The following is a 24,905-nucleotide window of genomic DNA, read 5'->3' on the forward strand; positions in this document are numbered from 1 at the left end:
CTGTGAAACTACCAAAAAAAATCAAATAAGATACAAATAAATGGAGAGGCATTCCATGTCATGGATAGGAAGAGTCAATAGATGTCATTTTCCCAAACTTGATCCACAGGTTCAATGCAATTCCCATCAAAATCCCAAAAAGTTATTTTGTGGGTATTGACAAACTGATATATAGAAAGACAAAAGACAAGCAATAATCAGTATACTGAAGAGAAAGTTGGAAGACTGATATACCCAACTTCAAGAAATACTATAAAGCTAAAGAGATGAAGACAGCGCAGTAATGGGAAAAGAATAGAGAAATAGATGAGTAGAACAAAATATAGAGTCCAGAAATAGCCCCACGCAAATATAGTCAACTGATCTTTGACAAAGAAAGGCAACTCAGTGGAGACAGGATAGTCTTCAACAAATGGTACTGGAACAACTGGAAATCCACATGGAAAAACATGAATCTAGACACAGAACTTATACCTTTCACAAAAATTAATTCAAAATATATCACACACCTAAGTGTAAAAGGCAGAATTTTAAAACTTCTAGAAGGTAACATCAGAGAAAATCTAGACACCCTGGGTTTGGCAATGATTTTTAGACACACCACCAAAAGCATGTTCCATAAAACAAAAGTGATTAAGTTGGACTTCAATAAATTAAAACACTTAATGCTCTATGAAAAACACTGTTCAGATATGAAAATACAAGCCAAACTGGGAGAAAATATTTGCAAAACACTTACATGATAAAGGACTTATACCCATATATACAAAAATCTCTTAAATCTCAACAATAAGAAAACAAAATTAACAGACAAAAAGATCCAAATAGACACCTTACCAAAGAAGTTATACAGATGGCAAATAAGTATGAAAAGCTGCTCAACATCATATGTCATTAGGGAATTGCAAATTGAAAAAGTAATAAGATACCACTACGTAAATATAAGAATGGCTAAAATCCAAGATTGGTTCAAGATGGCGGAGTAGAAGGACATGTTCTCACTCCCTCTTGTGAGAGCACCGGGGTCACGGCTAACTGCTGAACAGTCATCGACAGGAGGACACTGGAACTCACCAAAAAGGACACCCCACATCCAAAGACAAAGGAGAAGCCACAGTGAGACGGTAGGAGGGGCACAATCACAATAAAATCAAATCCCATAACTGCTGGGTGGGTGACTCACAAACTGGAGAACAATTATACCACAGAAGTCCACCCATTGGAGTGAAGGTTCTGAGTCCCACGTAAGGCTTCCCAACTTGGGGGTCCGGCAACAGGAGGAGGAATTCCTAGAGAATCAGACTTTGAAGGCTAGCGAGATTTGACTGCAGGACTTCGACAGGACTGGGGGAAACAGAGACTCCACTCTTGGAGGGCAAACACAAAGCAGTATACGCATCGGGACCCAGGGGAAGGAGCAGTGACCCCCACGGGAGACTGAACCAGACCTACCTGATAGTGTTGGAGGGTCTCCTGCAGAGGCGGGGAGTGGCTGTGTCTCACTGTGAGCACAAGGACACTGGCAGCGGAAGTTCTGGGAAGTACTCCTTTGTGTGAGCCCTCCGAGAGTCCACCATTAGCCCCACCAAAGAGCCCAGGTAGGCTCCAGTGTTGGGTCACCTCAGGCCAAACAACCAACAGGGAGGGAACCCAGCCCCACCCATCAGCAGTCAACGGATTAAAGTTTTACTGAGCTCTGCCCACCACAGCAACAGTCAGCTCTGCCCACCACCAGTCCCTCCCATCAGGAAACTTGCACAAGCCTCTTAGACAGCTTCATCCACCAGAGGGCAGACAGCAGAAGCAAGAAGAACTACAATTCTGCAGCCTGTGGAACAAAAACCACATTCACAGAAAGATACACAAGATGAAAAGGCAGAGGACTACGTACCAGATGAAGGAACAAGATAAAACCCCAGAAAAACAACTAAATGAAGTGGACATAGGCAACCTTCCAGAAAAAGAATTCAGAATAATGATAGTGAAGATGATCCAGGACCTCAGAAAAAGAATGGAGGCAAAGACCGAGAAGATGCAAGAAATGTTTAACAAAGATCTAGAAGAATTAAAGAACAAACAAACAGAGATGAACAATACAATAACTGAAATGAAAACTACACTAGAAGGAATCAATGGCAGAATAACTGAGAAGAACGGATAAGTGACCTGGAAGACAGAATGGTGGAATTCACTGCTGTGGAACAGAATAAAGAATGAAAATAAATGAAGACAGCCTAAGAAACCTCTGGGACAACATTAAACGCAACAATATTCGCATTATAGGGGTCCCAGAAGGAGAACAGAGAGAGAAATGACCCGAGAAAATATCTGAAGAGATTATAGTTGAAAACTTCCCTAACATGGGAAAGGAAATAGCCACCCAAGTCCGCGAAGTGCAGAGAGTCCCATACAGGATAAACCCAAGGAGAAACATGCCGAGACACATAGTAATCAAACTGGCAAAAATTAAAGACAAAGAAAATTATTGAAAGCAGCAAGGGAAAAACAACAAATAACATACAAGGGAACTCCCATAATGTTAACACCTGATTTCTCAGCAGAAGCTCTACAAGCCAGAAGGGAGTGGCATGACATATTTAAAGTGATGAAAGGAGAGAACCTACAATCAAGATTACTCTACCTAGCAAGGATCTCATTCAGATTTGATGGAGAAATCAAAAGCTTTACAGACAACCAAAAGCTAAGAGAATTCAGCACCACCTAATCAGGTCTACAACAAATGTTAAAGGAACTTATCTAAGTGGGAAACACAAGGGAAGAAAAGGACCTACAAAAACAAACCCAAAACAATTAAGAAAATGGTAATAAGAACATACATATCGATAATTACCTTAAACATGAATGGATTAAATGCTCCAACCAGGCTTGCTGAATGTATACAAAAACAAGACCCATATAGATGCTGTCTACAAGAGACCTACTTCAGACCTAGGGACATATACAGACTGAAAGTGAGGGGATGGAAAAAGATATTCCATGCAAATGGAAATCAAAAGAAAGCTGGAGTAGCAATACTCATATCAGATAAAACAGACTTTAAAATAATGTTATAAGAGGCAAGGAAGGACACTACAAAATGATCAAGGGAACAATCCAAGAAGAAGATATAACAATTATAAATATCTATGCACCCAACACAGGAGCACCTCAATACATAAGGCAACTGCTAACAGCTCTAAAACAGGAAATCAACAGTAACACAATAATAGTGGGGGACTTTTAACACCTCACTTACACCAATGGACAGATCATCCAAACAGAAAATTAATAAGGAAGCACAAGCTTTAAATGACAGAACAGACCAGAAAGATTTAATTGATATTTATAGGACATTCCATCCAAAAGCAGCAGATCACACTTTCTTCTACAGTGCGCACAGAATATTCTCCAGGATAGATCACATCTTGGGTGCCAAATCAAGCCTAAGTAAATTTAAGGAAATTGAAATCATTTCAAGCATCTTTTCTGACAACAATGCTATGAGATTAGAAATCAATTACAGGGAAAAACATGTAAAAACCACAAACACATGGAGGCTAAACAATATGTTACTAAATAACCAAGATATCACTGAAGAAATCAAAGAGGAAATTGAAAAATACTTAGAGACAAATGACAATGAAAACACAATGATCCAAAACCTATGGGATGCAGCAAAAGCAGTTCTAAGAGGGAAGTTTATAGCAATACAAGCCTACCTCAAGAAACAACAAAAATCTCAAATAAACAATGTAACCTTATACCCAAAGGAACTAGAGAAAGAAGAACAAACAAAACCCAAAGTTTGTAGAAGGAAAGAAATCATAAAGATCAGAGCAGAAATAAATGAAATAGAAACAAAACAGTAGCAAAGATCAATAGAAATAAAAGCTGGTTCTTTGAGAAGATAAACAAAATTGATAAACCATTAGCCAGACTCATCAAGAAAAAGAGGGAGACGACTCAAATCAATAAAATTGGAAATGAAAAAGGAGAAGTTACATCAGACACCGCAGAAATACAAAGCATCCTAAGAGACTACTACAAGCAACTCTATGCCAATAAAATGGACAACCTGGAAGAAATGGACAAATTCTTGGAAAGGTATAACCTTCCAAGACTGAACCAGGAAGAAATGGAAAATATGAACAGATCAGTCACAAGTAATGAAATTGAAACTGTGATTAAAAATCTTCCAACAAACAAAAGTCCAGGACCAGATGGCTTCACAGGTGAATTCTATCAAAAATTGAGAGAAGAGCTAACACCCATCCTTCTCAAACTCTTCCAAAAAATTGCAGAGAAAGGAACACTCCCAAACTCATTCTATGAGGTCACCATCACCCTGATGCCAAAATCAGACAAAGATACTACAAAAAAAGATAATTACAGACCACTATCACCGATGAATATAAATGCAAAAATCCTCAACAAAATACTAGCAAACAGAATCAACAACACATTAAAAGGATCATACACCATGATCAAGTGGGATTTATCCCAGGGATGCAAGGATTCTTTGGTATATGCAAATCAGTCAATGTGATACACCATATTAACAAACTGAAGAAGAAAAACCATATGATCATCTCAATAGATGCAGATAAAGCTTTTGACAAAATTCAACACCCATTTATGATAAAAACTCTCCAGAAAGTGGGCAAAGATAGAACCTACCTCAATATAAAGGCCATATATGACAAACCCACAACAAACATCATTCTCAATGGTGAAAAACTGAACAGGAAGAAGACAAGGATGTCCACTCTCACAACTATTATTCAACATAGTTTTGGAAGTCCTAGCCACGACAATTAGAGAAGAAAAAGAAATAAAAGGAATACAAATTGGAAAAGAAGTAAAACTGTCATTGTTTGCAGATGACATGATACATACATAGAGAATCCTAAAGATGCCACCAGAAAACTGCTAGAGCTAATCAATGAATTTGGTAAAACTGCAGGATACAAAATTAATGCACAGAAATCTCTGGCATTCCTATGTACTAATGATGAAAAATCTGAAAGAGAAATTAAGGAAACACTCCCATTTACCATTTCAACAAAAAGAATATAATACCTAGGAATAAACCTATGTAGGGAGACAAAAGACCTGTGTGCAGAAAACTATAAGACACTGATGAAAGAAATTAAAGATGATACCAACAGATGGAGAGATATACCGTGTTCTTGGATTGGAAGAATCAATATTATGAAAATGACTATACGACCCAAAGTAATTTTTAGATTCAATGCAACCTCCATCAAATTACCAACGGCATTTTTTACAGAACTAGAACAAATAGTCTTAAAATTTGTATGGAGACACAAAAGACCCCGAGAAACCAAAGCAGTCTTGAGGGAATAAAACGGAGCTGGAGGAATCAGACTCCGTGACTTCAGACTATACTACAAAGCTACAGTAATGAAGACAATATGGTACTGGCACAAAAACAGAAATACAGATCAATGGAACAGCATAGAAAGCCCAGAGATAAACCCACGCACCTATGGTCAACTACTCTATGACAAAGGAGGCAAGGATATACAATGGAGAAAAGACAGTCTCTTCAACAAGTGGTGCTGGGAAAACTGGACAGCTACATGTAAAAGAATGAAATTAGAACACTTCCTAACACCATACACAAAAATAAACCCAAAATGGATTAGAGACCTAAATGTGAGACCAGACACACTATAAAACTCTTAGAGGAAAACGTAGGAAGAACACTCTTTGACATAAATCACAGCAAGATCTTTTTTGATCCACCTCCTAGAGTAATGGAAATAAAAACAAAAATAAACAAATGGGACCTAATGAAACTTCAAAGCTTTTGCAAAGCGAAGGAAACTACAAACAAGAGGAAAAGACAACCCTCAGAATAGGAGAAAATATTTGCAAACGAATCAACATACAAAGGATTAATCTCCAACATATATAAACAGCTCATGCAGCTCAATATTAAAAAAACAAACAACCCAATCCAAAAATGGGCAAATGACCTAAATAGACATTTCTCCAAAGAAGACATACAGATGGCCAAGAAGCACATGAAAAGCTGCTCAACATCACTAATTATTAGAGACATGCAAATCAAAACTACAATGAGGTATCACCTCACACCAGTTAGAATGGGCATCATCGGAAAATCTACAAACAATAAATGCTGGAGAGAAAAGGAACCCTCTTGCACTGTTGGTGGTGGGAATGTAAACTTGATACAGCCACTATGGAGAACAGTATGGAGGTTCCTTAAAAAACTAAAAATAGATTTACCATATGACCCAGCAATCCCACTACTGGGCATATATCCAAATAAAACCATAATTCAAAAAGACACATGCACCCCAATGTTCATTTCAGCACTATTTACAATAGCCAGGTCATGGAAGCAACCTAAATGGCCATGGACAGACGAATGGATAAAGAAGATGTGGAACATATATACCATGGAGTATTACTCAGCCATAAAAAGGAACGAAATTGGGTTATTTGTAGAGACGTGGATGGATCTAGAGACTGTCATACAGAGTGAAGTAAGTCAGAAAGAGAAACAAATATCGTATATTAACGCATATATGTGGAACCTAGAAAAATGGTACAGATGAACCGGTTTGCAGGGCAGAAATTGAGACACAGATGTAGAGAATTAATGTATGGACACCAAGGGGGGAAAGCCGCAAGGGGGTGGGGGTGTGATGAATTGGGAGATTGGGACTGACATGTATACACTGATGTATATAAAATAGATGACTAATAAGAACCTGCTGTATAGAAAAATAAATAAAATTTAAAAATTTAAAAAAAAAGAAGAATGGCTAAAATCCAAAAGGCTGACAGCACCAAATGCTGGTGAGAATGTAGAGCAACAGGAACTCACATTCATTGCTGGTGGGAATTCATACTGCCTTTGGAAGACACTTCGGCAGTTTCTTACGAAGGTAAATATATGCTTACTATACAGTCCAGCAATTGCACTCCTAGATATTTATCCAAATGAGTTGAAAACCTATTCTACACAAAAGGCTGCACACAGATGTGTACAGAAGCTTTATTCATAACTGCCAAAACCTGGAAGCAACCAAGATGTTCCTCAGTAGATCAGAAGATAAACAAACTGTGGTACATTCACAGCAATAAAAAGAAATGAGCTATCACGCCACTAAAAGACATAAAGGCACCTTAAGTGGAAATTACTAAACAAAAGAAGCCAATCCGAAAAAGCTACAAAGTGTAATTCCAGCTATATGGTATTCTGGAAAAGGCAAAACAATGGAGACAGTACAAAGATCAGTGGTTGCCAGAGGGAGGGAGGAGAGAGGGGTGAATAAGTGGAGACAGGGGATTTCAGGGCAGTGAATCTACTCTGTATGATACTGTAATGGTAGATACATGACAATATGCATCTGTCAAAACCCATAGAACTAAACAACACAAGGAGTGAACTAAGTCTAATGTAAACTAAGGACTTTAGTTAATAATAATGTATCAATGTAGGGCTCATCAATTAAAAGAAATGTACCACACTTAATGCAAAAGGGATAATAATAAGGGAAGCTAGGGGGTAGAGAGGACAATAGGGAAATCTCTGTACTTTCTGGTCAATTTTTCTGTAAACTTAAAACTACTCTAGAAAATAAAGTCTATTAAATTTTCTTTTAAAAATCATAACCAGCTTCAATTGCTTTTAAAAACACCAAGTTCTTCCTAAATTGCTGGTCACTATTATACATTTGAGGAAAAAATATACACGCGTATTAAAATTTTTAAGAAATGACAAGAGAGAAGAAAAAACTACCATATGACTTACCTGTTGCTTCAAAGGTCAGCTTTACAGAATCCCAGGGTGTCTGTTCTTTGGATACAAGTCTGAAATGAGCAGGTTCTTTTGGAGAAACTTCTGGGGCAGGAAGATACCAGTTTTTCCTATTTGGAAAGGTAACTTCAATATTCAGGTTGCTTTATTAGTTGATTTTGAACTATAATTCATGGAAGTGCTCAGAATATATAATAAACACATAAACTGATGAATATGATAAACAATGTCAGTTTCTCTGAAGCCCAGGTTATTGTGTAATAAAACCTTCCCAAAGTTAAGAACAAGGATCCTAGGTGATCTTGATTCCACTACCCATCCTATTTCTTCTCATCCATTCCTTCACAGCCAAACCATAAAAACTCCCCAGAAATAAAACAATTTGAAATTGATGCTTAGCTGCTTGCTATCTGTTAGACCAGTTAAGAGGGCTACACTTTCTAACTATTCAGCTTTCTAGAGGAAAGACTTCCTAATTTGAAAAAGCAAAATTTGGGGGAGAATAAAAAACTTCTGAGTGCTTTATCCCACAAAGAAATACAACTTCTGTAGTTATATTAAAAAGAAAAATAGTATAAACAGCACTCAACTTCTATGTTAACCAGTTAAAATAATAAAGTACTGATACAGTGATAGGACTTGAGAACAAACTAACCCCCAACTAAAAGCAGAAAAGTAATGAACCAACCTGATGAGAAAGTGCACTGGAAGATACCAAGGGAAACCACATAGGGGTGCGTTCTCCTCACAGTGAGCTCGGATGGTATCGTTGATCTCGGGAATGTGAGGTGTTATGTGAGACATTCCGGTATAATCAAACCCGTTGATCCATATTCCAGAGTCTCGTTTAACTACGTTTCCATCCAAGTCATGAAATGTTCTAGTCATATGCTGAAAAGAACAAGACTAATGAGGAAACTACTGTTTGAACTCCTTCACCCACATCCCCACCCCAGATTAACAAAAATGACTACGTGACAATACCAAGAAATGATGAGGCTACTGAGCAACAGGAACCCACCGCTGGCACAATCACTTTAGGAGACTGCTTAGATTACCTAATAAAAGTTAACATGCGCATAACCCTTCAAGTCAGCAACTCCACTGCTGAATATGGACCTTAGAGAAACTCTTGCAAGGTACAAAAGTGTTGGTTCAGCATTGTCCATATTAGCAAAAACTGGAAACAACCCAAATGTCCATTAACAGTAGAATGGGCAAATAAATTGGGGCATCCTCCTATGACAGAAGTCTATTCGGCAATGAAAAATAACGAACTACAGTGACACAGATCAACCTGGAAGACTCTGACATGCTGTTGGGCAATAAGAAGTAAGCCACCAAAGAGTATATGGTATGGCCTTACCTGTAAGAAGCTCAAAAACAGGCAAAACTATATGTTGTTGTTTAGCGATTAATACATATGTGGTAAAATAATGATTAACTCCAACCTTTAAGATAGTGAGTACTTTGGGGGTGGTAATAAGAGAGAGAGGAGCAAAAGAGTTGGGATCAAGAAGGGAATACTGAGGTTTTCTAAGATACAGCTAATGCTCTTTTAAACTCAATAGATACTCACATGATTACTTTATTATTTCTTACAAATATGTTTCTAAATTTAAATTTCATATAAAAAGTTTCTGAAAACCTACTATTTCAGATATAAAAGACATGAAAACTAGAACTCTTAAAAGTCCTAAAAGGACTTAAATACATTCTAAAAGAAATACACACACATTTCCCTTTCGGGGTGTTACATGCTAATTGATGTGCAGAGAAAAATAGGAATCACAGCTCACCACTGTGCCTAACAGAATTCTCTGAAAAGGCACCATGCTCCATCTGGAATAGCTCTATTAACAACGGAAACCAGCCTGAAGAATATCAAATAGGAAAAGAAAAAGGATTGCAAAGGGCAGGGGTAAACCACAGCCCACAGGCCAAATGGCCTGCTGCCATTTTTATAAATAAAGCTTTATTAAAACATGGCCACATTCATCTGCAGGTGTCGTCTATGGCTCCTTTCACTCTGTAGAAACAGAGTAGCTGCAACAGAGACCACATGGCTGGCAGAGCCTAAAGTATTTATTTTATGGCCCTTTATAGGAAAAGTTTGTCACCTTCTGGCACTGGGGAAGAAGAGAACCCCAAAACAAATCAGAACAGGAGTTTTTAAAAATAAAAATCTAGCTTTTCCTAATGACTACTGATGTGACTGTAAAATTTGTCACATAAAATGTATCACTGTGTCCTACAGGACTGGAAACAAAAACAAGGAATAGTTGGCTCTTTCTCAAAATCTCCTCTCTCATATTTAAGTTCAAATATATTATTACTACTTACTCAAGTCCTTGAATAATTATCTAGGTTATGACTGTTGGCTTTTCTGTTTGGCCACTCCATTCCCTCTAACAGACAGGAAGACTGGAAATAAGGGGACTTAAATTCTTTTTCCTGTTTTACACCAGCTCTAAAAAGTTTGCAGAAAAACCTGAAATCTAAGAAAGTTCTAAATCTCATTTTATTAATATCTAAGTTATTATATTTTCACTATCACATTACCTTGAACATTACCTAAGATCAGTCTTACCGCATTTTAAAGAATCTGTTTCATTTTGCCAGTTGACAGGAGGTCATATTTTTACTCAGCCCACAAACAGTTTTACAATCTGTACTTCTGACAGCTCATTATTCCATGATACATATTTGCTCTCGTTTTTCCAAGTAGGTACATTTTTGTAATTTGAACAGTAATAAGAACAACAAGCAGACATTTCTGATTCAGGCTCTTAGGAGAAGTGTTTCTAGCTGATAAGAATGCCTCTTGATGGTCTTTTCCTCACTGCCTTACACAAAATAGTCGAGGTACCAACTAACAGGTCAACAGTAGAAAAGTCACTTATGTGTTTCGAGCTTCACTGTTGACTAGTAAGCTCAAAACACCATAAGCCTTTCCTCTCCAGGATCTCAAATAGCTCACGCAAGATCGCTCTTACCTGAAGAAACACTCTCTTTGGCTTTGGACTGGCAGGGTTGGAGCTGTATGGGAAAAAAGTTCCACTGCAAACAAGGAGGAATGCAATTGCACATACCAAAGTTAAAGTTAGCATAGTTCTTTTTGTGCTTTTGGCAAGGTAGATGAAGTTAATCTAAAACACAAAACACAAAAATAGAAAAATTACCATTGGCAGAAAGGTGGCTTTACTGACTTGACATTGTAACAGGTGTTGTCAGACAGGTAATAAAGGACATGTATCAGCATGTGCTACCATACTCCCAACTCCCAGTACACAAAGCACTAATTGTAAGGGATTTCCATCACAAGCCAGAGCCTAAATAAATGAGAGATGCCCCCATCTGCATGATGGTGCCTCTCTGACAGGCAGCCAGACAGTAAGAGGGAAAAAGGCAACTGAGACAGTGTCTCTGCTCAGCCAAGAGACTACTAGAGGATGTACATCCACCATCAGTCAAACCGTGAACTTATTTTATTTCCAATTCTATCAAACCCTGTAAGTTAACTGCACAGCAGACACTATTTAACCGTACCAAACATCATGACATCAGGCTTTTATTAAAGAACCAGAGGTAAGCTTTTAAGCAAGTAAGCAGGCCTATTTCAACAAAACTCAAGTTCTAATAATGCTTTCATAATGTGCCTATGTGCTGGATTCATCTTTTAGATACACCTACAAGACTCTGCCTGTGGACCTGCACATAAGGAAAAACTGCAATAAAAGTAATTCTGCACCTGAGACTCACACAATATTGTAGATCAACTTATAGTTCACTTGGAAAAAAACCAAAAAAACTATGAAAATTGAAACCAGGGGAAAAAAGGTAATTCTGCCCTTGTCACTGCAGAGTTAACCAAGGCCAACACAATCAAAATAACAAATCTGAACTTGGGCAGGAAAAGCAAGTGGCTCTGTCTCAAGATGGGCATCCAGGAAGTCCTAAATATGTTTATATTTTTTAATTGTAATAAAGTCACTGAATTAAAAATTGCAGGGGACACATGATTATAGAATATGTCCACAGATCCCTTAGGGGTTCTGAAGGAGCCACTTTGAGAAACAATGACCTAGTCCCTGCTCCCCCTTTTGCCTTCTCCCCCTTATTGCTCACCCTCCAGGGTCAATAAGTAGAAAAGTGAAGAACATAAATGTGAAAATATTTTTACTGAGATGGAAATGAAAAATTAAGCAGATATTCATAACCTACCTTATACTCTACTATATGAAACTAAGAGATTTTATATCTACAGTGTAACGATATGCCCGCCAGGGTAATCTCCAGCAAAACAGTACTGGTCTTAAGTCGAAGATCTTAATGTTTTTACACTGAAGGACAGAAATAAGAGAGTACCCAAGGATTTATGGCAGTGAGTCAGCAAAACACAATTTGTTACCCTGTCCGTCCCTCTTTCTCCTGACAGTCACAATATTTAAAATGTGGCTCCTTAGAACAGGGTCAAATATCCTGCCAAGTAATAAGTTTCGCCTCCACTGGGAGACTGGTTAAGTTTAGGTATACAGAGTTGTTTGGGTCCAAATAAAACCTCCCTGTCATAATGCTGTGGTTCCTGCCATTCTCAACCCTGTTGCTACCCAAAGTTGTCCTACAACTTCAGGTTAAGCTACAGTTTCCACATCCATATTTTTCTCTTCTCCAGGTCATGAGGCTCATCTTCTGCCTCTTCCACCCACCTTCTGGAAGAGCTTTGGTAATGGTGATAAATGAGAAGGTGATCAGAGAGTGGGAGAGAAGGAAGAAGAGAACGGCCTAGTGACAGTGTGTTTGGATCCCACTGTATCACATTTTACTGTTTTTTGTCTTAAATGTTACATCTGATACCACTCTAGGTTCCGAAATGGGTGTGAAATAAAATGAAGAGAAGCATGAAAAGGGACTATGAAGTGTCCCGTGTGCGCTGGCTCTTTCTCTGTTTCTCTCTGAGAATCTCCTCCTGATCCCGCTCCTACCAGCAGTCTCATTTAATCAGTACAACCATGATGGCCCCAGCACAGGGGAACCCCAGGAAACCTGTTAACCGATCATTTGACAGCAATTTAATTGCTTCCTAGCAAATATATTTAATAAATCCCCAAGGACTAAAAGACAGGCTCTCTGAAGTGTGCATTGTGGTTCAATTCTCCATTACCCAAGGAGAAAAGTCTCACTCTAGTAAAAAGCCACTATCTGTAACACAGCTACACATAAGTAAGAAAATAGCGAAGAGAATGATAACCCACAGCATCAAAGGGCAGCAGAGTTATTTCACATTATAATGAACATTAAAGTATTCCAAGAGCCACTCTCCAAAAGTAATTTAGAAGGTAATAAACTTTAATCTGCTTGCTTATGGTTTCCAAGATTTCCATGCTTTTGGGGTCATTTTCAATTTCCACAGTGAAGTTTTCAGGGTTCATTTTGTCCCCTTCCCTATGGAACAGAACTGAAATGCCCCACATTCTGATCATCTTTTATGAGCATCAGTAGCTTTCATTCATTGACTGTGATTTAAATATACTGCAGGGGCGGGGGGGGGGGTCCAGTTCATAACTCAGCTGACTCTAGATTACAACCTAATCTACATGTGATGAAACTACATCTCCTTTAGTCCTCACAACAGCAAACCATCTATTAAGATATACAGAGGATTTAAAGCCTTAATATTAAAACCAAAAGAAGTAAACCCTGAAGGCAACAAAGAACATTTTAGAATTTTCCATCTATCCCTGCAAATACCAGTAAGGACTAAATCATAATATTAAAAGTAAGATGGCTGCAATGCTCAGATTTCTTTCAGAACTAGTACAGCTGATCTCAAACAATAGCGTGCATAAGAATTACTCTACAGGGCTGTATACGCAGTCACACATGCAGCTGTTTATTTGCCATTTAAGGGACTTGCATGGACAGCACTGACGACGCACGTGGTACTTGTATCTGCTGTCCCTAGACCCTAGTCCCCACATGAGATGCCCTTTACTATATCAGTGTGAAAAAGCTCACTATTCTCTCCATGAAGGAAAGAGCTATAATAGTCATAGCTACTTTTTCTATTTGGTACCCTAGCCTCAAATCTCAGAGTGTACCTACAGGTATTCAATAAATACTTCTTACTCTTAGGGACTGCAATGAAAAGAGCCACAAAACAGAGCAGCCAGGCCTGAGTCCTGGAGAGTGCCGACACCACGCCAAGGGCAGCACTCTGCCTGGAGCTTGCTCTAACAGAGGGCAGTCTGGTTGTCAACTCTACATCATGTCTTTTCTTCCCTCCGGAGAGTCCCAGGGAGGAGAAGCAGGGATGGCACAGGTAGGACTCGCCCAGTGAGGGCAGAACACTGATACAGTAAAATGACAAGGCCTGTAACATGTATTCATTACTTGGTAAAGGAAGGCGTGTTTGGGTGTTGTAAGTGTATGTCGCTCAAGGACACAGGCTCATCAGTGACCTTGGCTGCGCCAGCACCAAGGCAGGTGAACGACAAGGGAAAACTCCTCATCAGAATTAGTCTTCCTTCACTAGCTCTAACAGCACCAATGAAACTACCATGTATTTATTAACATTTGCCTCTAATTAGTAAGTTCAAAACACACTCTAAAAATTCACCACCAAGCAATCTCTACCACTTCTCACTTGGTATTCGTTCCACACATTCAAATTCAGGTAGTTTGAAAGCTATTTGAAAAGAAGTATAATCAGAGGATTTGGGAGGATGAGGAAGCAAAAATAACAACCACCCCCCCTTCTACATTTTATGCCCATACCGAACCCACAATATGCAGAGTCATTCACCATTTCTTTTGCTTAATAGTAGAATCAACACTATTTCACAGGATCTAGCATGGCAAAACTCATCATGTATTTATATATAAAATGAAGAAGGAAATTTAAAAAAAATTTTTTTTCCTTACAAAATAGGATGAGAGAATCATTGTACAACCAGCCAAAATAGAAGCCAGCACGACATCAGGTGGAATTTCCGAACCACTCCTCCCAAGGATAGGGGTAAACATCTCAAATACGGCCCAGATGAGGTACAATGCATAAAGATAAGGAATAAACATCCCCAAAAGGTAAAAGGCAATAAATTTTCCTCCAGCACCTACAGAAAAAGAGAAAGAAAACACATCTCTGAAATTCTCCAGTGAGATAACAGCTTTTCATAGTCCTGGTATACCTTCGCACCTAACAGAAATTAGGTTAGCTCTGACTCTTGCCCTTTTGGTACATGTTATCTTAGTGAGATAAAATACTTTGACTTAGGGTAGAATACAAATAAGAAAACAAAGTATGTAATATATTAGCATGTGCTCATTTACGTGAGAATGATGGGGTAGGTATAAGGTGTAAGATAAAAATCTGTGTGATCTGAAAGTTAAAAAAAAAAACAAACAGCAACAATTTAGAAAGCCTACCCAAAAGGATCAAATATGGAAATAGTTCCTGGAAGCCTTATCTTATGTATTTTAAGGTATTTCCCATTTGTATCACAACCAAAAATACCCTACCATGCCGCTTAAAGTCCTTGTGCACGCAAAGCTTTGTGAGCAACGGGAATGCCACCCAGACAGCGCTAATAAATGCCGAGCAGAGCCCTTGGTAAGTGAGAGCTGTAAGGAACCCACAGTGCACAAACAGAGAGACATCAAAAAATACTTCTCCCAGATACTGGTCACTGGCATTCTGAAAGAAAGAAAATATACAGGTCGTCTCATTCATGGGCCATTCATAAAGATCTTCTATTGTAGTGTAACTTCCACTGCTCCAAAAAGCTATATTTTGTTTGGAGCAGGGTCTATCCTTTAAACTTTAAAGTAAACACTGACAAAGCTACCTCCTATCATAAAGTAATAAATTCAAATTACTGCACAGGAAAGGGGAATTTAACAAGATGGGGGTAAAAACATCATTACTTGTATATAATCTGTGCTCTCCCTCCACCGGGCTGAAAGACCTTTGGAAATGTTCTAAAATAGAAGAAAGGACTCTCCTAAAAACATTCACCTCTGTAAGCTCTTTTATTCATGCAACTTACAAGGAATGTCAAGCAAACTGGAGAAATGACCTATGTGAAGGCGGCTGCAGCGCCACCAACAGCACAGCTTGAGAACTGCAGGACCTTTAGAGCACACAGCCATGGGGGGTTTTTGCTCGATTCCTGAGTCTTTTCTATCTCCAACTGGTCTTGTAGCACAACTTTGCCCCCATCCTGGATTCCTGGTGGTTTCACGTTATAAAATTTGATCTACATTTTTTGAGCTCTGAAGTCTGAGGATTCCTGTGCAGCACCTTGAGTTCTTCAGAAGAAAGTTGCCATATGAACTTAATACATTTTAACGTCTGCACCAGCGATTCTATTAATGTAAACATGAAAGTTATAATTTTAGTGCAGAAATACCAAAACGGAAATAGATATATTTAAGCTTTTCTCTCTCCTCTGCCTTCTCATTTCTGTATAGTCCAGGGCATGTTTGTTATAAGGGTCCCTAATTCAAGAGCTCAAAAGAGTTTGTCACATGTTTTCAAAACAAGTTAAAGTTCACTTGACAAACCTCCTTTGGACAATGAAAGACAGGCTATCATCGTTAAATAATTAGATGTTCAACACTGTTAATCAAGAGTCATGGTCTTTAAAAAGAATAAAATAATCCTTAGGATTCAATTTGAAGCCAAATTCCACTCAGATATTTAAAAACAAAGATCTCAACAATGAAGACTGTAATAACTGAAAATGTTTTACATTGTTCCCACATTGTACCCAAGTCCAAACATCCCTCAAATCTAGTTCCCCTCTCCCCGTCTCTATTATCCCTCCACCCCTTCCAATCCATTCTGTACACTGTTACCAGTGTGTTCCTACTAAATACAAATTCTCACACTCAATATCCTGCTTAGAAATTTTAAATTGTGGCCCCACTGGTTTTTAGGGTCATGCTCCAACTTCACCCTGGCCTGCTTTCTCAGTTATTATCTTATCAACCTCATCTTCACCACACTGAACTTTTTACTGACTGTGAGCCAAATGCATCTTGTACATTCCCACCTTTGCCCATCAACCTGTTCTCTATCTGGCACACTTCTACTCAGGCTTCAGAAACCCAGTTCAAATGTCACCACCTCCTTCATGAAGCCTTCCTGACTTCCACAAACAGAATTCATCTCTCCTGGCCCTATATTCCTACAGCACTGTTAATATATCACTCTACTTCACTTCGTCCCAATGTACTGAAACCCCTGTGGTTTCTCCATCATTTCATCCCCAAATGAAACTGTGAGCTCCTTAAAGAAAAAGACTATGTCCTGAATCTCTGTACCAGACCTTAGCATGGAAGCCCACTAGATACTCAAAGACCATTTGTGAAATGAAAATAAAACACACTATTCTTTACATTGTGCCTTCAGCCCGAAGTTTTGTAATCAGACAACTGAAATCAGTCAAAGTAGAACTTTACTAAGCATTTCTGTCTTACCCTCTACTGCACCCCAATGCCGTATCAATGACAGTCAGCCACACTCTGACTAATTACATACCATTGCACTAAGAATAAGCATGTGAAATTGAGCCCCATGGTATCATTCTTTTGGAGACAGAAGCCACTAAGATACAAGCATTGGCTCAACCATAAACAGATGGCTAACCTCAAAGAACCTTTCTTCAGTAGGGCCCGAAACACAGAAGGGCTCCTCAGATCATATCCCAACATGAACTGAAACTGAGACCAAGGTTCAGGTACCAAAGACATCCTTGTGAAAGGATGCTGTATTATAGCCTTCCATGTCTCCATTCTAATCCCCAGCAGTACAAACCGAAAAAACAGGTGTACACTGGCCGTCTTGAAAATGACGGAACTAAGAAAGATTTTCCCTTTAACTCTCTTAGAAAATCAGAAACCACTGCTTGCTCTCTCACTGTAATTTATTTTTAGTCCTATTATCTCATAACCCTAATACCTAATTTTGTTTTTACCAAACAAAATACAATGGTATACAGTTGAAACCACAACAATATGGCTATATTCTCTAAGTCAGCATAAATCATTTTGGAACCCTATGTACCTCCCCTTATTCTCCTTAGCAATATGTCAGTATAACCCCCAGACCACAGAGGCATGCTGACAGAATCTGCATCAACAACATAAAAGTTAAAAAAAAAAAGTGAAGGAAACTGAAAACTTTAAGCGCAGTTTTAAGCGCAACGTTCATTCACACAGCAAACACTTACTGTGTGTTAGTGCTGTTTCAGACACGGCCTAAGCACAGGGGACAATGAACAAAACAATCCATGCCCTCAAGGAGCTTACAGTCCAGTGGAAAACAGAGCTATTCAAATATAAATAATTGGGTGATCCCAAGGAAGGCTGGTAGATTAAAGAGCATGGTTACAAAAACCGCAGACTCAGGAGAGGCAAAAGGCTATGCTAACACACCTTGCTGTCACCAACACCGCAAACTGTTTGCAGCTTTATAACCTCATTTGAAGTCTGCTACCTGCAGATTGAGAAGCCTTCCAGAAAGTCAACACAGATCTGGGAGTCAATTATCTATAGCCATGCCAAACAATCTGTGATAGCTCAAAAGGCCAATCACAAGGAACACCCACCTGAATTTGTCTTCAATCCTAGAAGGCAGCAAAAAGAAATCAATAAATATGCCCAACACTTACCACATAATGAAATCTTTTTGCGAGGGTATGTATGAATATTATTTTGGCAACAGCTGCAGTTCCATACAGACAAACGGAGACGTAGAAGTGGTTATACCATGCGAGAGACTGTCCAATAAGAGAGACGAACACTGCTATAATGAGAACTGTAACCAAGCTAGTGAACCAGCTTATCAGAGTGATGCCAAGTCCACAGAAGAAGTCCTTTGTGTAGGTAGCAGCTAATTGAGAGAAAACAAAAAGTAGAGATCACCGTCTTTATCAAATCAATTTCATAACCAGTTAGTAGAATTAAAGGAGCAAACATTAAAATAAAATTCACCATTGTAATTGAAAATACTGAAATTTCCTAGGGGTAAGGTTTGTCAAACACTACACAGGGAAAGTATCAGTGAATAAGATTCAAGTATTGACATCTACTCAGAGTCCGTGCGTACAAACGACTCAAAGAGATAAGTCTTCAGGAGCAGTTCAGATATATTCCTGGCTAGAAAAGTGGGTCGTCTTAATCTTCATCACCTTTGGGATGCTTTGTGTATTGAAATAACAGCAGAAATGGAAGGCAAAGTTCCATGTAAAATCTTACTAAAAGAAGCTAACACAGGAATAGAAGTAGCATGAGAAAATAACCAGTGATAAATGAGTATTTAAATTGCTGCTAAATATTTTATCTGATAACAGCACACACCAACTTAGAGTACAAAACATAGTAGAAGGAGACCAATTTAACCAGAAGACGCTCATTTATATTCCAGAACAGTGTGCTATTGGTCTGTAGTGTGGACAAGACTTTTTAATGGGACTCTTCACTAAAAGTCAATCTTTACAAACCATTTTCCACAAGCTTTTGTGGTACTTCTATGAAGTGCATAAGTACGTAAAAATTGCCTGCTTCACCATGACTAAAAGTATAATGAGCATATCAACCTGATATTCATTTACAAATTTCTTACAACAGTATAAATCAAATATTATTTTTCTTAAGATTTTTAACTTCTTGGAAAGATATAAGCAAAGTGACTAAAAAACTTCAGGCAAATTCCATACCCGTGCCAGTACAGTAGTTTTAAAGGAAAATACTTACTCTTATGTTGGGGCTGCAATAATTTCTTTCCCAGGTATAAAACAACAGCCATTACCACCATGTAGTTAATTATCAAGCCAACACGAGAGGGGTAGGCAATGACAAACAGGCCAAGCACATCAAAGAAGACCATGTTTCCATGTTGATACTCAGAAGAAGAAGCCAACATATCAGATGTAGCTAGATATTTAAGAACTGCTAAAATATTGTCACCTATCAGTAAAAAAAAAAAAAAAGAAAGAAAGAAAAGAAAGGTAACAAAGTTGAATAAACCATCCACTGTTAGAGTAAAAAAATACCTAGAAAGACTGTGAACAGAAATAGCTTTCTACCATCCTACTGCTCTCCCCCACTTTTCTTACTAAATATCTCAGATAAGGTCCATGCCCCCTACTCTTGTTTCCTCTCCACTTCAAAGCTCAGTGACCTGGTCTTCATCCTTTCTCTTCTATTTATAACAGCTACTCCCTGATCAGTTCTACCCTCGCTGTTGACAAATCCAGTGGCTGTTTCTTAGTCCTTCTTCATTTAATATATACTTAATGTAGCAGACACCGCTCTAGATACCAAAAATTCAGTGGGGAACCAAGAAACTCATGAAGCTCACAAACACCAAACAAGTTATTACACGTGTGTTAAGAATTAATAAGGAATTTCAATGATATCCCAATTAAAAAAAGAAATAAGAAGGAGAGAGTCCCCTAAAAACATATCACGGGAGACTAATGGAGTGGAGTTTGAGAAGTCAGGGAAGCACTCGAGGAAGTGAAATTTACAGCTAAAGGATGGACAGGAGCTACATCGGGGGAGAGACTGTCCAGGCTGAGACTGTTCATCTGTGTAGATGAAGGCTCTGAGGAGGGCCAGTTCCAAATACAGGGTGGAAAAAAAGTCCGGAATGAGTAGAGAGAGTATTCAACAATGAAACTGGAGAGCTGGGAGAGCCATTATCAGGCAGAATCTGGCACATCAGATGCCGTCACAAATATCTGTTATATCAATCAATGACTAAACGAGTTTGAACTTAATAATGAAGAATTACAAGAGGACATGAATGATTGGCATTCCTTCCTGCTGCTCATCCCATTGACTTTCTCTTTCCACTGAAGACACCACCTCTGTCTTACTGCGGGATTTCTTTCATTGGCTCCTCTGTCACACCTTAGAATGTGTCTTCCTCAAAGCTCAAGTTTAGTCCTCTACCTTTGCTTCCCTCTTCCAAAAACCATTTCCATTCTCCATACTTCTGTGGTTTTCTCTATGCCTTTAATTTCCAAACCCAGAAATCCAGTTCTGTCATGAGCTCTAACAGTGTATCTATATTTTCATCTGGTCAGTTCAGACACCCTCCGTCTTACATCTGACAGACTTCAGTCCCCTTCCCCTCTTCATGACTGCTCTGGATGGGGGCCTCCTTCCCGTGTTCCCATAATGGTCAATGGCATCATCTTTCCCACAGCCAGCTAGGGCTGATGCTGCCCCTTGCTGCCCCTTTTATCTAATCTGTCAAGTTCTGTTGAATTTACATTCAAAATATACCTAATTTTCTATCCCCTTGCTTTCATTTCTATCTTTGGTCAACACCCCAGTCTATGTCCCTTACTATTCCACACGAAAATTACTGTTGGAACAGCCCTGACTCTTGGCTCTCTCCCCGTCTCCACCATCCACTCCACACTGCATCACCAGACTGACAGCATTTTAAACCATCATTCATCGTGTACTCAGGCCTTTAATGAGTCCTTATTCCTACAGCGTCTTCTTGCTGATTTTTAAAGCTTTCTACAATTTTCTCTACCCTATACACTTATACCTCATTTCCCTCTATTTCTGAAAATGCAACCTCCATTCTCTGACAATCTACTCACCAACAGCCCCTCATACACAAACACACCCTACTCGTGCTGTGCTCTTACTTGGGACATCCTCTCTTTTCCACTGTGCCAAATCCCACCAACTCTTTTTAAGGCTCAGCAACAGACTCACCTCCCCTGACTACTATGGATCTCTCTGGAAAACACTTTAACTCCCTTGCCCCTTGTCCTGACACCTGTCCTATAACCCACTCACTGGTCCTCACCACTCAACCTTGGATCAATGTAACTTTTCCAGACCTCGGCAAGTTGCCCAAAGATGTGCTTGTGCCACCTGCAACGTATAGCTTCCATTTTGGCTACAGGCTCATCACTCAGCAATCCGACCAAAACCCTGGGTCAACACCCTTTCAAATTCCTCATAATGAATAGTCTTATGTTCTTAACTGCTAAACTAGATTTCAAGGCTAAAATTCAAAGCCTCATCTAACTCCAAAGCCCCACCTCATTTACACCATACACTGCCTCCCTAATGCACAAGACACAGAATATTTATAGGTTTACAGGTCATCCATTGTATTCCATCTTAATATCAAAAGTCTAAATTAGGGGCTTCCCTGGTGGCACAGTGGTTGAGAGTCCGCCTGCCGATGCAGGGGACGCGGGTTCGTGCCCCAGTTCGGGAAGATCCCATATGCCGCAGAGCGGCTAGGCCCGTGAGCCATGGCCACTGAGCCTGCGCGTCCGGAGCCTGTGCTCTGCAACGGGAGAAGCCACAACAGTGAGAGGCCCGTGTACTGCAAAAAAAAGTCTAAATTAGAATACCAACCTGCTCGCTGAATGGAATCTGTTAGAATTCTGTCCGCTGTGTCATACTTGGTGTGATAAATGTATCCATTCTCAATAAAAGCTAAGTCTATTCCTAAGACATACAGAAAAAAAAAAAAGTCATTTTAAAGATTAACCTTACTTTAGGCCCATTTGTTTAATGTATTAAATTCCTGAAAGACAAAACATCAAAGCAGTGACATGATTGCTTTGTCACATTCATGAATGCATGATGTAAATTCTCTTCCAAATTCTCACAGAACCAATAGTTATGGTACATAATTCAATACATAATGACTGGGGCATTACAATTCACACAGCAAGGGGTAGGAATATTGAGCACGGGAGGTCATCAAAACTTTGCCATCGACATCCTTGCCAGGCCAGACCCAAATTTTAACTTCAAATAAGCTGTACAAGCCCCCAGGGCAGTTGGCACAGCAAGATAACAATGAAAAAGACCCCTGAAGGATCTATTACCATCTTTGGGGAATGAAGTGCTAACCAGTTCTCCCCTGTTCTGTCACACTGTGAGCCAAGATGACATGTTCTAGAAAAGGGAAGCATTTAACTTAGACTGGAGTTTAAAAGAAAAAGAAACTATCAGGGTCTCTCTTTCAGTAAGTCAAAATATGCAGTTTTCACATAGAGAATTTGCTCTCAGAAAATGCTGCTCACTCACAAACTTCCAAAATGTAAAACTTGTTTTTGATTAATCATTGTCACAAAAAAGCCCGTAACGACTGACAGAATACCTGGAATGTTCCCAAAATCCCTGTAGATACGAAAGTCAGTATCTGAAGGAATGATTCCACTCTGGAAAACCTCCTGAGCCACCACGGAAGCAAAAGGGTGTTTAGCTGCTGAAACATAAGCTTGGACCAACCAAGGATTTTCAGGACCTGAAATGAAACATGACAACATAATACAAGGTTAATCTGGTAAATATTTTTAATATAGTAATTTTTTAAACACACCTGAAATAGTTACTGTGGTGATTTGGGGAGATAGGTCAAGAGTTTGTTTTTTTTAATCCTATTTTCTGTATTTTCCAACATTTCTTTGATAAAAGTGTATGACTTTTTAGAATGAAAAATAACCTTTAAGAAAACAAAATTGCTTTCAATTATAAAATAACAGCACTAGGGCTTCCCTGGTGGCGCAGTGGTTGAGAGTCTGCCTGCCGATGCAGGGGACACAGATTCGGGCCCCGGTCCGGGAAGATCCCACATGCCATGGAGCGGCTGGGCCGTGAGCCATGGCCGCTGAGCCCGTGTGTCCGGAGCCTGTGCTCCGCAATGGGAGACGCCACAACAGTAAGAGGCCCGCATACCGCCAAAAAAAAAATAATAAAAAATAACAGCACTATAAAAACTTTAAGTTTAAAAATGAAAAACCACTAAGATAACTATCATCATTTTTCTATTTTCTTACAAATGTATGACTGTGTGTACATAGCTGTACTGATAGGGTATATATACTCTCTACATTGCTCTTTCACTTAACAGTGTACTAAATGCATTTTCCTATGTTGCTAGATATTACAATGATCATTTTAAGAACTGCATAATCACTGAATATATCATAAAGTTCCTTACTACTATAAATTTTTATCATTGTTAATAATTCTGCATTAACATCTTCATGTACATACAGCTTTCTTCAAATGTGGGAGTTTTTTCTTTAGGATAGCAAGATAAATTGTATTACTGTTCCCAATTATTCACTCCTCCCTCCCATATAACTTATAATGCCTCCCTGGGGAAGTAGCACATACATAAATTGCTTCAGTCAATTGATTGTGAATGGGAGAGAAATGAACTTCAACTGACAAGACTCTGAAGAACCATCACATGGTCCATCTCTCCCATTAACTTTGGCCCTGAGATTAAAACATCCCTGATAAGGGCTTCTCCTTCAGCCTAGGTCTCAGAATGAATAAGACACATGCAACATAATAACCATGGGATGTAGCTGCAGTTACTCAGGAACCAGAATGTAATGCAAGCAACAAATAAGCCTTTGCTATTGTAATCCACTGAGATTCAAGGGTTGTATATTACAACTAAATTTACCAAAAAGTTGTCTGCTGTAGACAGATCAAGTAACTGTATTTCAGGAAATCTAAGAATATTAACATTTTTATAACTTTATAAACAGATAATCAATTTGCTTTCCTACAGAAAAAAATAACCATAAACGGTGGGGGAGGGAAGGGGTGGAGAAACACTACAGAACCAGACACCCAAGTGACCCAGAGACTGGAGTTACCAGGCATGGATTTTAAAATAAATACTATTAATTATTCAAAAACACAGATGATAGCAAGAATTTCACTAGACAACTACAACCTATTAACAAAGAGAGAGTGAGAGACATAGTCAAATGGAAACCCTAGAACCGAAAAGCATAATAATTGATGTTAAGAATTTTAATACATATATAGTTTAATACAAAGTTAAACACAACCGAAGAAAAAAATATAGATCCAGCGAATTAAAGCACAGAAGGAAATAGGGATGGAAAACATAGAAATGCTTATAATACATATGGGATACAGTGAAAAGGTCTAACATGAGTAACTGGAATCTCAGAGGAAGAGGAGAAAGAATGGAGTAGAAGCAATGTTTAAAGAGGTAAAGGCCAATAATTTCCCAAAACTTAAATACCAAGCTATGAATTCAAAA

The 24,905-nt window shown here is 38.8% G+C and overlaps 1 protein-coding gene across 2 annotated transcripts in view; it reads right to left on the reverse strand.

Moving 5' to 3' along the window:
• Positions 1-24,905, reverse strand: part of ERMP1 (endoplasmic reticulum metallopeptidase 1) — a 52,773-nt gene that overhangs the window by 11,854 nt on the left and 16,014 nt on the right. For both annotated transcript variants that reach the window (XM_060300911.1, XM_030877136.2), the window contains 9 exons: positions 22,974-23,120; positions 22,220-22,312; positions 19,577-19,789; positions 18,493-18,713; positions 15,338-15,512; positions 14,741-14,931; positions 10,813-10,965; positions 8,505-8,707; positions 7,811-7,926 (listed from right to left, as the gene is read on the reverse strand). In XM_060300911.1, the coding sequence (XP_060156894.1) occupies positions 7,811-7,926; positions 8,505-8,707; positions 10,813-10,965; positions 14,741-14,931; positions 15,338-15,512; positions 18,493-18,713; positions 19,577-19,789; positions 22,220-22,312; positions 22,974-23,120 (1,512 nt within the window). The remainder of the gene's footprint in view (positions 1-7,810; positions 7,927-8,504; positions 8,708-10,812; positions 10,966-14,740; positions 14,932-15,337; positions 15,513-18,492; positions 18,714-19,576; positions 19,790-22,219; positions 22,313-22,973; positions 23,121-24,905) is intronic.

The sequence above is a fragment of the Globicephala melas genome, chromosome 6, assembly GCF_963455315.2.
Source record: "Globicephala melas chromosome 6, mGloMel1.2, whole genome shotgun sequence".
NCBI lineage: Eukaryota > Metazoa > Chordata > Mammalia > Artiodactyla > Delphinidae > Globicephala > Globicephala melas.